At 40.1% G+C, this 13,070-nt stretch overlaps 1 protein-coding gene across 7 annotated transcripts in view; it reads right to left on the minus strand.

The window, feature by feature from the left end:
• Positions 1 to 13,070, minus strand: part of IQSEC1 (IQ motif and Sec7 domain 1) — a 1,385,758-nt gene that overhangs the window by 390,680 nt on the left and 982,008 nt on the right. For all 7 annotated transcript variants that reach the window (XR_003856582.1, XM_029600819.1, XM_029600818.1 and 4 more), the window contains exon 3: positions 4,393 to 4,449. Coding sequence is in view for 6 of the 7 variants with exons in the window: in XM_029600819.1 (XP_029456679.1) it covers positions 4,393 to 4,449 (57 nt within the window). In the remaining variant the exon portion in view is untranslated. The remainder of the gene's footprint in view (positions 1 to 4,392; positions 4,450 to 13,070) is intronic.

The following is a 13,070-nucleotide window of genomic DNA, read 5'->3' on the forward strand; positions in this document are numbered from 1 at the left end:
AATAAAACATGTTAATTAGTCTAATTTTCAAAAGCCTGTACAAATAGCCACACTTTAATTTGTTTTCTGAATTTAAAATAATCTTTCTTACAATAGACCACCAAAGGCAATGAGTTGCAATGGAGAAGTACAGAGTAAGAAAAGCTGGTCTCCCTTGTTCCCTCTAGTCTGATCTGGTGGAGGGGAAGACTTAATTGTACATTTTTAAATGTAAGACATGAGATCTTAAATCTTTTACTATAAATAAATGGTAGCCTATGAAGGTCCTGCAAAAGTGGAGTGACTTGATTGTACTTTCTCTTTCCACAAAGTGGATTATTTTCAAGGAAGTTGAGGCAGACCTTGATAAAGAGAATCTCAAATCAATAGTCCAACTGATTGAAACCAAAGAGTTTGTTAGGATTTTTAGGTCATGAAAATTCAAAAATGGACACAATCCTCTAATTAAATGCAAAAACAAAAAAAAGAATGAACACTGACCTATGTCTTAAGTTTGATGGGAGAAAACAGGATCTGAATCAATCTTAACGCCTAAGGGCGTGCCCAAGTTTTTAAGTGGAATTTGGGAGGGTGGGCAAGGGTACAAAATTATCCTTTTTTCTAATGATCCACACAGAGTTGGACTTAATCTGGATTAACTTTAGGTTTAAACAGAGAAAGCCAATCAGCAATCTTTGTCAAACAGTAGTTAAATGTTCTTAATGACAAAGAACCATTTATCTTTTTGAAGGAAAGTGCACAGCTCTGTTGCTGGATATGATCTGTTTGTCACAGTGATTTTCATTTCGACATTGTTGGACAAAATCTTAGAAGCGTTGCTTTAGCTATCAGCCTTAGACTGTGGACCTTCCTACTGAGCACTGCACACCGCTCCAGAATGACACAGAATCAATAATGAATCCAACACTAACCATCTGTGATTATGTATATTTACAAAAGCAAAAAAAATCTTAGCTTTATAGATCAAAATAAAATGCACAGTTATCTTATAGTTTCCTTTAAGTTGATACAGTTAGCCTTTATCACTTATCTGCTTGCATGAAATATCAATCCAGAATTTGATGTTATTCATTATAGTCTGAAAATTACATTTTCTGAAATAAATTGCACAGAATGAATTTTACTTGAAACTCAGTGCAGACTGGAAAATTGATAGGTTATTAACTTAGTTCATTTTTTAAAGTGTCCTGAAAATAAAAAAAAAGGTAATGTGAGCCTGTCGCTTGCAGACAGCCTTTTGTTCAACATACAGTAGGAGGTGCAGTGTGAAGCATTTAAAAACAGCAGACACCAGTGGGCACAGGCAATCAAAGAAAAAGCGTACAACAGCAGTCCTAAAATCAATGCATCCGCCTGCAGGTTCCTGGTGCCAGAGTGGAAGATGCCTGCCATTTATAACAAGATGATTTTAGACAGCAGGGATGAGAATGGCCACAGTCAATATTTTTCAATAATTGTTTGAAATTTCAGTGAAGGGAATATTGTGTTTCCAGGCCTGATACTTCAAGTCCCTGTCTCCCACCAGACTGGTATTATAATCTATGCTTCATCAAGACCTTTTGCCCTAGATACAGAATGGGAGAAAAGCCTTTATGACTCGGGCTCAATACATTTATGCATTTTTTGATTCATCTCAAAACTTGACATCCCTTCTTTGCACACAACATTCTCTGAGTGCTCCATCCTAACGGCTTGTTCTCTGAATTTGAAGATGACGGAAGGCACTTGTTGTGGGCTACTGAAGAGTGATATGTTGTAAGGCATAAGAAGTCATAGCCAATATTTTCAATAATTAATCCTGCAAACTGCATCTAGGGGGCCATGAGATAGCACCTTAAACCACATTCTAAGCTTCATATTAATCTGTACCTGTGGCTGGTACTGAAGTATTCAGAGGCACTGTCTGGTACCAAATAATTATTCATGTATTTGTAGGATGCTGTTCTATCCCATTTGTCCAAATGTGTGAATGCTGTCATTATTTCATTGGTATGCACTTGGACACTGGAAGACACAACCCTGAATATCTAGATTTGGTGGAGTCGTACACCATTTCTTGCATGAAGTACTCTTTCTAAGTTAAGTGATGTAAAGCTTGGCATAGGGCAGAAAGTTACATGACAGCACTGTCAGATGTTATGCAGGTGTTCACATACAAATGTTGAGCTAAAATAAAGAAACATTTGCATTTAGGAGGTAATTTTCAAAGGGATTTCTGTAGGCAAGACAGAATTTTAGACATAGAACTGGCCTTTTCAAAAACTGCCTACTCGCTATACGGGCAAACATATGCGCATATGTCATGTTTGTGCAAAAGGTTACCTGGACTCTGTGGAGATGTTTCAGGGGGGGGGGGGGGTGGAACTGGGGCAGGATTTGCACTTACCAACTTACTTTGGAAAATTCAACTGCATACATTTTCAGGAACAGTTTGTGTGCACCAAATAGCAGATGTAACTCGTGTGGGGTACATTTGGTGGGCTATTTTTCAACGTGGACTTATGAGCATAAATCCGCTATGAAAATTGGTCAGTAACTTATGCAAGCATTTGTAGCATAAGTTATACAAGATCTTTGAAAAATTACCCTCTCTGTGTTAGCAGCAGTGATTCATTCGCTTATACATAATTCGTCAAGCATTTGGTTATGTTCTACTCTCCGTATCTATCAACCACCTAGGTACTTAAGGTCATTATCAAAAACTCTTTTGGAAATCCCTTCACCAACATCTACCAGATTACACTTTACAAGAAAACGTGCATTTTCCGTTGCAGGCTCTCTCCTTTGGAATTCTATACCCGATACTCTCCGTCAAATATCCAATAGAAAACAATTTTAAAAATCTCTTAAAACATATCTCTTTCAGCTGCAAAATTCCAGAAACTGAACAACACTAAAGATAACGTCATTACTGCATTTCGTAGGGCCACTACAGCACTTTAGGCACTTGCTCTCTTTATCTTGTTATGTAATGAAAATATTTTATTTTATTTGTTTATATTAATACATTTTATGTAATTTTTTCTCTGTTTTTCTTTTCTTTTCTTTTGATTTTATAACTATATTTTATTTTATTTTTTTCACATTTGTAAACCGTTTTGATCAATTCATTGTAAAGGCAGTATATAAACATTTTTAAATAAATAAATATCTGACAAAAGAAAGTGGTTTCAAATCTGTGCAAGAGGTTAGGCTTCCAAGCCCATGGAGGCAGAGGTTTGCAAGCTCTTAAGTGTGAAAGATCCATTAGCATTTCACAGAACTGCAGTTAAGTACTAATCTGAAGAACCATTAGGAAAAAACAAGATAAAAAGCTTGGAATCGGGATATCCAAATCATAGTTTGGTGCCTTTTGAAACCGTAAAGACAAATGGAGTGGTTTTGATGCTGTAAAGCTTAGTGTAAAAATTTAAGAAAGAAATGGATGCACATGATGATGCGGTTTGGATAGGAGTCATTTGACTCTGGCAGAATTTGAGTAGGTCCTGAACAAAGAAAAATTGGGAATCATTGAACGGAGTTGTGCTTTTACTGGTATGTTCAGAATAGGATGAGTCAGGTCCTGAATGTACAGAAAGCCAGCTAAACCAGCCATGCACCTTAGTGGCACCATTGTACAGCACTGCAGCCTACATGAAACAGCCCAAATAGGATAGAAGAATGAGGCAAAAGGGCACAGCTCAGACTTCCCTTTGTTCTAGGCTAAGATTCAGAATAGCAGTAGAAATGAATTAGCAAAGACGCTGACACTGAAACCACATTTTACACCCTGCACTTTTACAATGGACACAACCGATTCAGTAATGGGCCCAGTCACATGCAAATATACTTTTTAATTTCACTACATTCAATAATTGCCAGCTTAGGCTCCATTGTTCCTCATGCAGCTTACACATTCCTGAATCTACAATTGCCCCCATAAATACACAGAAGAGCCACATGTAGTTTCTGCCCGCCAATTCCCAAAGCATGGTCTAACACTGATTCACATTTAAAAAGACAGATGACACCTTTCAGTTGTGTCCATCACAAAGGCCAGAAAACTAAACCCAACCATGGATTAATCATGCTCTGGCTATCTATATCGTTTCAAAATGTCACCCTTCAGTTGTCAGAAGGCGTTCATGTACTGTTCATGAGAAGAAAAATAAACTCAGCATTGAGCCATCCTTTTAATAACACATCTTATAAAGGCCCATCAGAAAAGCAATATCTGTATTATATTTGGGACAAAGATATTGCATGCTTTGCATGTAATATGTTTGTACAATGAACACAAGTGATTTTGCAGCTAAGCTCTGTATGTAAGGCACAGAGTGTTACATGTTTCTATAGTACACATACAATTTTACAGGCTCGGATCTATGTTTAGTGTGCAAGATGTCATGGTACCTGAGTGGATCTGTGGAGATACTGCTTCTTGCTTCCAATGATGTCCTGGGGTAGTAGCTAAAGCAAAAATAAAGAGAAACTAAATATCACAAATCAAAGTGAAATACTGAGCATTAAACATTACTTTTCTGCATCAGAAGTAATGCCAGCCTTCAGTCACTGACAAATTTGACCAGTGTAGAACATCTATTAGCACAGATTTATAATAAGTAAGTGAAAGAATAGGATTTATATATGTGACAATGTGCCCTGGTCTCTGGGTTACTTCTAGAGACCACCTTGTGGCAGAGAAGGTTACTTATTTATTATACTATAATACACACAAATGTTATGCTTAATGTGACTACAACTGAATGTGCTTTGAAAAATGTATAGAAATAGCTTCATAAACATTTGTATGACTATATAAACATAAACATAAATGTATGTTTCTGTAATCACTGTAATCATCTTTTACATATATGTTTAAAATTATTAATTCTCCAACTAGATAAACAGAGATAAATCCTTTTCAAAAAATGTAAGTAGATCATTTTGCCAGACCATGAAATAGACATATTCAGTATCTTTTCCAGATATGCACAGACCCGACAAGCTTTCCCATAACCACTCGTCATTCACTACTTCCCCTTGGATCCTCTCAGCCCAAGATTTGATTCTAAGATCATCCTCTTCACCGCATTAGCTTGCTAGTTTTTACATCTGAGCCCCATTAAAACTGTAATAACCCTTCCTCCCTCCAGTTCTTTTAGTAGAAACATTTCATCCCCCTTGTTTATGTTGCTCCCAAGTTATCTCATCCTTTGTTCTATGTAAGACAACTTTAGTTACTGTTCGGTTTTTTGGTTATAATGTAAACTGGAATGATAAGTAACTCTGTTATTTGAACTTCGGTATAGAAAAAGTTATAAATAAATAAATAAATATATAGAAGGCAGCTGTTTTCACATTTGCACAATTAACAGACTTTTCATTCCATTCCTTTATTTAAATTTATTCAGCAATACAGTGCATCTAGCTATAAAGGACCACCCACCAGATATACTATTGTTTACTAGGACACACAGTATATACAGCAGATCTTACAGCAGATAAAGATATCAAGGTCTATCTTCCTTTTCCTCCAGCAATATTGCAGACCCTACTTGATCTCCAAACATTTACTCTTCACTTCCCTGCCATTAAGGATCCTTTCTGCTTGTTTCACGCTTTCTTGGATCCTGATGCCCTTTTTTTTTTTTTTTTTTTACCCCTCTACCTCCACTGGGAGGCTGTTTTGTGTAACAGTTATGGGTAATGGAGGAATTTGGAGAGTATGAGGTTTTTCAGTTACTATTCACAATATCCAAATCCTGACCTTTATCTAAACATAAGCCACCTATCTGAATTAGTGGTTCATGATGGTCTCAGTTTACTGACACCCAAGCCATGATGGAGAGCTTCCAGTAAGGGTCAAAATATTTCCATTTAATTCTTTTGGTTAGGCCACTTCCTTTGCTGTGTATGAAATGTTTTCATTCACCATAATTTCACATTTTCTTTTCCTTCTGAAATTCTTTTATATCTATTTTTTATTTAAAAAAGACTTCAGGGTAGCTCATACAACATTATTTATGAATTCTGTTTATAAAATTGCTCACACAATAAGGTCTCAGGGCAAATACGTAACATACCAAATAAATAACACCTTAGCAATCATAACTTAAATATGCTAAACATAAAGCAACCACAAAATTAAGAACATAAAATTATTGATTAGTAAAAATTAAACAAAAATAATAGAAAACCATACCTCTTCAGTTCAGATCAGGGTTTACGCGCGTGGCCGGGCCCGTTTGGAAATGGGCCTGGCGTGCGTAAGGCCCGGCCACGCGCGTAAACCCCGGGATTTATGCGCGCCGGGGTTTGAAAATCTACCGCATAATGTTTATCTTTAATCAAAGAAGTTGGACAAGGATGATTACAGCAACCTGATTTTGCTTTAGCCAAGTTTTCCTAGATGTTCTTAAATCGATACCACAGTAAATGAATCAACCAGTGTAGCAGAACTGTTATCAGCATCATCGAAATAGGTAAATATGTATCCAAACTGGAGTGAATGCGAGCAATTTTTCTGAAAAACAATTAGCAAAAACCTCACAAGTGAAACTAAATGTAGCACTGTAACCAGAGGGATTGGAGAGAGACTGCCAAACTGTTAACCACTTTATGCTGGCTGATGGGATAATCTGTGTGATTTACTTTTTCAAAGTTATCATACTTCGGGCCTCATTTACTAAGTATTTTTCCCATAGACACAGAGGCCCAGATTCATCATTCTGCTATAATTATAAATAAGGCAGAATGATGAGCTGTGGCCAGAAAAAGGGCGGGGGGGGGGGGGGGCGGCGATAGTGTGCAGTCGGCCGCATCACAGAGGTGCAGTTTTGCCCACCGCAGCATGGCTGCGCCGCACACTATCGCCCCCCATAACTTCATGGGAAAAGGTGGTGTTATTTCCCGTGGTGCTGCCGGTAATAATGTATAAAACATTATCGCCCGCAGCGCTACTGGGTCCTAACCTCGCTCACACTTCTTCCCTTCCCCTAATTAGCATTTTACCGCCACGATGCCCAGCTGGCTTTGTCCCCCTGCCATGTTACTTGTCACACTTCTGATCATCCGTGAGATGCTATTTTAGGAGCACAGCAAGCAAAAGAGGAGGAGAAAGCTGGCAGCAAGAGCCCAAAGGAGCTCAATTATTTTAGCTGGATCCACATCTTAATTCTAGAAATCAGATATGTATGATGTCATAAAGAGGAGCCATGTTCCATAACTTGCAATTTTGGGCTATACTGGGGAAAGCAGTAATTTAATTTGATGACTACCTCTGTGCACCCTTTCTTGGCTGGCAGTGTGGCAAAGTTGATTAAAGCCAGAGCCATAGGTAGACATTTTAGCACCCTAGGCAGTTAAGTGTATTTGAGCCCCATCCTCTACTCCAATGTTTGCTCCTCTCTTTCTCCTCTCTACTCTGAACCCTTCTCTTCTTCTTTCATGTCTCGCCTTCTTAGCAAGATCCTCTATTTCTCCTTTCTAACATCCCCCCCCCTTCCATGATTTGTGTCCTTTCTCCTTCCTACCTCCCCCAGTGGGCTGAAAACCTTCTGTGCTATTGGGAGGGGAAGCTGCTGCATGTTTCAAACTTACATAACTGGTTGGAAAACACATTGAATTTTCACCAACAGAGCAGAGATTCCTGTTAACCTTGTCAAGGAGAAGGCAGTACATGGAAAAAAAATCCAGCCAAACTAGCAACTCTGGGCAAGGGGGTGGGCATGGTCTTCAAATGGGTTTATTTTGCATCAACCTCAACAGGAAAGAGCCTCACTCATAAGCTAGGATATGTTAGGATCTCTCAAATATATTGCTAATACCCTTCTTAATGCTTGCATTGTGCCAAAGAGAGCCTCCTGCCGGAATTCATAAGTTGTGATATGTTTAGGTGTGCCTGGAAATTCTTATTAATCAGGCCAGTGATGTCTATAATTGGGACTATTTCTGTATCTTTTTGTCATGTTAAATGGATCTCTGATTGCATTTCCTGGTAATTAAGGATCTTTACTTTCTCCATACAATCCACAGGATATTCTCTGGGTACTGACACCTAACGGCAATGTCATTCTTGTGTTTTTCTCCTTTACTATAATGTCCAGTTTCCTAGCATCGATCTTCCTGTAGGCTGGAATGGGAATGTCTCAGGTGATCACTTCTTGATTCTCTTTTAGGATTGCAATCCCAGTGTTTTCTCTGTACAGTGCTGTTACAGCGTCTACACAATTTCCAATGGATGAACCATGCCACCTTGTTGCGCCTTTCTGTCCGTAGACCATCTGACATCAGCACGTCACATTTAGCGATGAGATGGGTAACCATTTCCAGTTCTGTTTTACAGAATCTGCATTTGTCTGGTTTACCGTTTTTTTTCTATGCTGCTAGCCATCTTGTCCGTAACCCACTATTCTGTGCTGCAATCATCAGTTTCTCATTGTTAGGCTTCTATTCACCTCTCTTAGTGACTGCTGTGTCAAATCTTTATCTACGTGGGATTTCAGAAGTAGCTCTTTGTATTTCCTATTGTATTTGTGCTTCTGCCATTTATCTTTCCTTGTTTGCTGGTATAATCAAGTTTTTTTTCTCTTTTTCTGCAAATACTGTTGCTTCTTTTACCTCAGTTATTCCTTCTCTTCACTGAAATGATTGTCCCAAACTTAAGAATAGAGATGATGCTTGTTCACGATCCTACTTCAGCACTATTTGGGCATTTGGGTCCTTTGATGCCATTAAATATGTCCTAAGGCTTATTATGGTAGTTATGTGTGTAATCAGTTTAAATGAGACAGACACCTATTGCATTCAGCTCCAAGGATGTACGAGTTCAGCATACACTGGTTCTCATAGATTACCTGATGAGCGTGGAAGAGCTTTCTTGATCTTACATCCAATTGTTCAAGATATTTATGGGGCCAGTTTGCTATTCCAATGCTGAATGAGACTGCAAGAATTATAAACTGATTAATAGCTTGTATCTTATTCTGTGCTGTTAAAGCATTTTTCAAGATCAGCTTCAATCTCTTATAGTACTGATTTTTAATTTTTCTGCCTTCTTCTCCATCCCTTCCTGCTCCTGCTGTGGGAGCAGAGATCTCACAGAGGTCTTGGGGATTTCCTTTTGCAGGGCCCTGGGACTGTGCCCTATCTTGACCCAGTGGTGTACCTTACAGCTGTTTCTAGTGGTCAGCCCACTGTGACACCACCTCCTCCATGATCACATCAGTTTTGGGAGCAGCTTAAGTGAACCCTGCTGTGAATTGCTGCTGAAGGGGTGAACCTAAGGGGAGTTTCTTTGGAAGTGACTGGGAGAATCAGGGGTCTGGGATTTGATAATCTTTAGGAATAGTGATTGGGATTATAGATAGTACGTGCTATAGTTGTGAATAGGTTGTTTATTAATTGCTATTGTCATATGAATTATTTGAGCTGTCAGATTAGCAGTTCTACCTTCTTAGTGAGAATGGGTTCGAACTATGTTTCTTCACTGTTAATGTATTTATATTTTTATTATATGTGTATTTTATTATGATGTTTACAATATTTTGTTGTAAACTGCTTTGGGTTGAAAAATCATCACACAACACACATCACACCACATCCCAGGTACACCCCTTCCTCTTCTCCAGTTTGATCCCAAGTCCTTCCTTCCCTTCCCTTTCCCAGTTCTCTCTCAGGTTCTCTCCCTTCCACTTCGATCACCAGTCCTTGCTTTTCCCTCTTGGAGCATCTCACTCCTCTTCTTCTTACCCCCTCTCCTCCCGGAATGGTAGGAGGAAAGTGGTGAATAATTACCTCATGCAGCCTCCTCTGCTGCACAGTTTCAGCCGCTTGGTGTGTAGTGTGTGGTGCCAGTAGGTCCCACAAGAACAGTGTGAGAACTATAAAGCATTGCATGTTTTATATCCTGAGGCTGTAACCGCATGGCATAGGAGGCCAGACACAGGCATGAAGCACTGCAATTCTCTGCCTTCTGCTAACTGTCTATGAGAGCAGGGAGAAGGGGGAAGAATGAATCCTGAGTTCAGGAGAAGAAGGGATTGGCTGGAGACTTGACAGATCTGCTTTCTCCTCTCATTCTTCCCTTCCTGGCTCTCATCTGCTGCAGGCTCCTCCTTGCATTTCAGTCACTTTTCTGTCCCCATGGGGATTTGCCCTTTTTTGCCCTGTCCCATAGAGAAATGCACCCCATTTCCCTCTGAGCCAGGCCCAATCCACCATCTTACCCGACCATTTTTGTGAATCCACACTGGTGCCAGGACAGAAAGCTGCAGCATCAGGAGTCTATTTTATGTGCCCTACCAGGGGTTGCATCTACATATTCAAGTGGAATAACATAGCAGCTACACTTCTTTGTTAGTTATGTATGTCTTCTAGTATTTCTTGAAGCAATCATGTTTTGTTGTCATGTGTGTATGACTTATTTGCAGTTTTCACTTTAAATGGATTGAGAGGGCAGTGCAAGGCAATCAAGCTACTGTGACCTTTAGTCCTTCAGAAAGCAAAGACAGTGCAAACCATTTCGTTGCTGGGCAGGTCGGTCCCGTATTTTGCCTATGCAGTGCCTTAGATTGTGTGCACCTATATTTTTGTTCTAGTTAAGCAACTTTATCTAGTCCTCAGTTGCAGGTTGTGTGCAGGGCTTGGTTTGTTGGGGCCTACTTGAAATTACAGATTAGATCTGCCCCAATGTATGAATGAGCATCATCACAAGAATATATTATCCAGGAAAGGGTTCAGCTAATAGAAGGAATGTATAGTGCTGCTGAGTAGTGCTCTAAGCTTCTGACATGGAAATTCTTTCTATAAAGAAGTACAAACAGGGTAGGCAAAGCCTGCACCAAAAAAATCATACATTTAAATATAGACTGTTTCATTACACTAATACCTGTCAGGTAAAGAAGTAAAATTCTTTGGACAGTGCAAGCATTAGCTGCTGTGATTTATTCTGGCCCAGGCCTACTCCGAGGGTTTAAGAAGTTTGCTGGGGTCAATAAATGAAAAGCTATCCTACTCTTAGTAATGCTGAATTATCGCCAAGTACATTGCTTGTGCTGATTCTTGGCACTTGCGGCTGGAGAAAAAAACGACTTATTCAGCACAGTGCAGGAAGCAGAAAGGCTGGCACAAAACAGCTGTGTCCAGGGTGACCGCTGTGCTTTAATCAGGCCCTATAGGGCTTGGAGAACAGTTGCAAGCACTCAAACTGGCCCTTCTCAAACATTTTAAGGCTCAAGGATGGGCAAATGAGGTTAAAATAGTAGATTTTCATTAAAATCTAGCACAGGGCTATTTTCACAGATTAGCAATGGACCTTTTTAGCCAAACTTTACATTCAAGCATATTGGACGAGTGCAACACAATCCCGTGGCAGGAAATTGACAGCATTTTTATTTAAACAAAAGAAAGACATGCAGTGTCCCTCCTTCGGTAAAATTTACCCTATTAAATGGCTTCTCAGAAGTAGATGAATCCAGGCACACCAAAGTTCCAGCCACTTATTTATTACATTTGGCGAGGTTTCACTTCTCTGACTGAAGTTTTATCAATGCAAAGTGGATCAGCAAAAAAATGTTTGCAGTTTGGGACTCTCTTGTCCTCACATTCAGAGAATTTATGACATTAGGTTGGGGAGAGGTCATTGTCTGAATAAATCTGCAGAGCGCGTGACCTCACAAGAGGCAGGATGGTGCCCTGCTCTGGCTAGTCCTTAAAACAAGCTTACTTGTACCTTTGCTGTTCACGCAAAACAAACCACTCGTCAAGCTCTGAAAGTGTCTCCACACTATGCTGAGATCACTTTTGTGAAAAGGAAGCATGTGGGCTCTATGTATGTCTCTACTTCAAGACTTGCAGGCCAAATATGTCCAGTTTCCTAATCAGAATCACATTTTCACCCTCCCAAAAAGAGAGACTTCAGTTGCATCATCTGATTAAAAAGCATTCTAGCTATTAAAAGTGCTGATAATCTCATTCACTGTCAGCTCAGCAGGTTTGAAATCCATAAGATTACAGATTACAGATTTTGCTACTGTACCATGAAATGCTAAAACTTGTGAACTAATCAGACAGGCAGCTGCGCATTTTCTAGTGATGCCATAACCATGAGAAATCAGATTGACCGGAACAATAATCTGTTTCCACTGAGTGGTAAGGGCAGAGCATAAACAAACCACTATAACCATAAAACGTAGTTGTTATGGATGAGGAAAACACATGGAACCCAAGAGTCTCGCCACCAATCACACTGGTAGACTGTGCTAGATAACATTTTTTGTAGTTCTCCATTTCTCAATATTTTGATTACTTAGTTCATGCTTAAGTTGTTATGGAGTGGGGGTGGGGGTGGGGGGGGGGAACAAAAGAGAGAGAGACTGAATTGCAATGATCCTCTAAAAGCATTTGGCGCCATGAGCAAAACCAGAAGTGGGTGCTAATTTTTCCAGTTTAATCCGCCTGCCATCACAAAAACAGAGCTTCCAGTCCTTACTCTTCAATAAGGCAGTATGAGGAGGAGATGGGGATATGTGGTGCACAGCTGATAACCCAAGAAGGCAGCATGCTCTTCTCACTTGAAGTCCCGGTTAGGATTACTGCCAGCACATACACCATTACCAATGGAAGTATTACTGGGCGCATGCAACCAGGGGCAGCTCAAGGCAATCTGTTGCCTGAGGCGAGGGATGAGATGGTTCCCACCCACCCCCTGCCCCCGCCCCGCCGCGCCCTCACACATACACTGTCACATACACACATACTCTTATACACACCCACAACAACTCCCACAGATACTGACACACGCTCAGGCTCTAAGACCCTCTCTCTCCCTCCATCCCCCATACACAAGCTCTTACTCGCTCAGATTCTCTCATATGCACACACACACACACACACACACACACTCTCATTTTCACTGGCTTCCTCACATACACACACACACACACACGCACAAACCCAGGCACACTCCCATTTATTCTCACACTGCTCCCCCTCCCACCCTCCAAGCATGAACACATTCATTCTCACACACACACACACACAAACAGACCCCACAGGCAGGCACCAATTCATTTTCACACACACAGACA

This window comes from Rhinatrema bivittatum, chromosome 4 (genome assembly GCF_901001135.1).
Source record: "Rhinatrema bivittatum chromosome 4, aRhiBiv1.1, whole genome shotgun sequence".
Lineage (NCBI taxonomy): Eukaryota > Metazoa > Chordata > Amphibia > Gymnophiona > Rhinatrematidae > Rhinatrema > Rhinatrema bivittatum.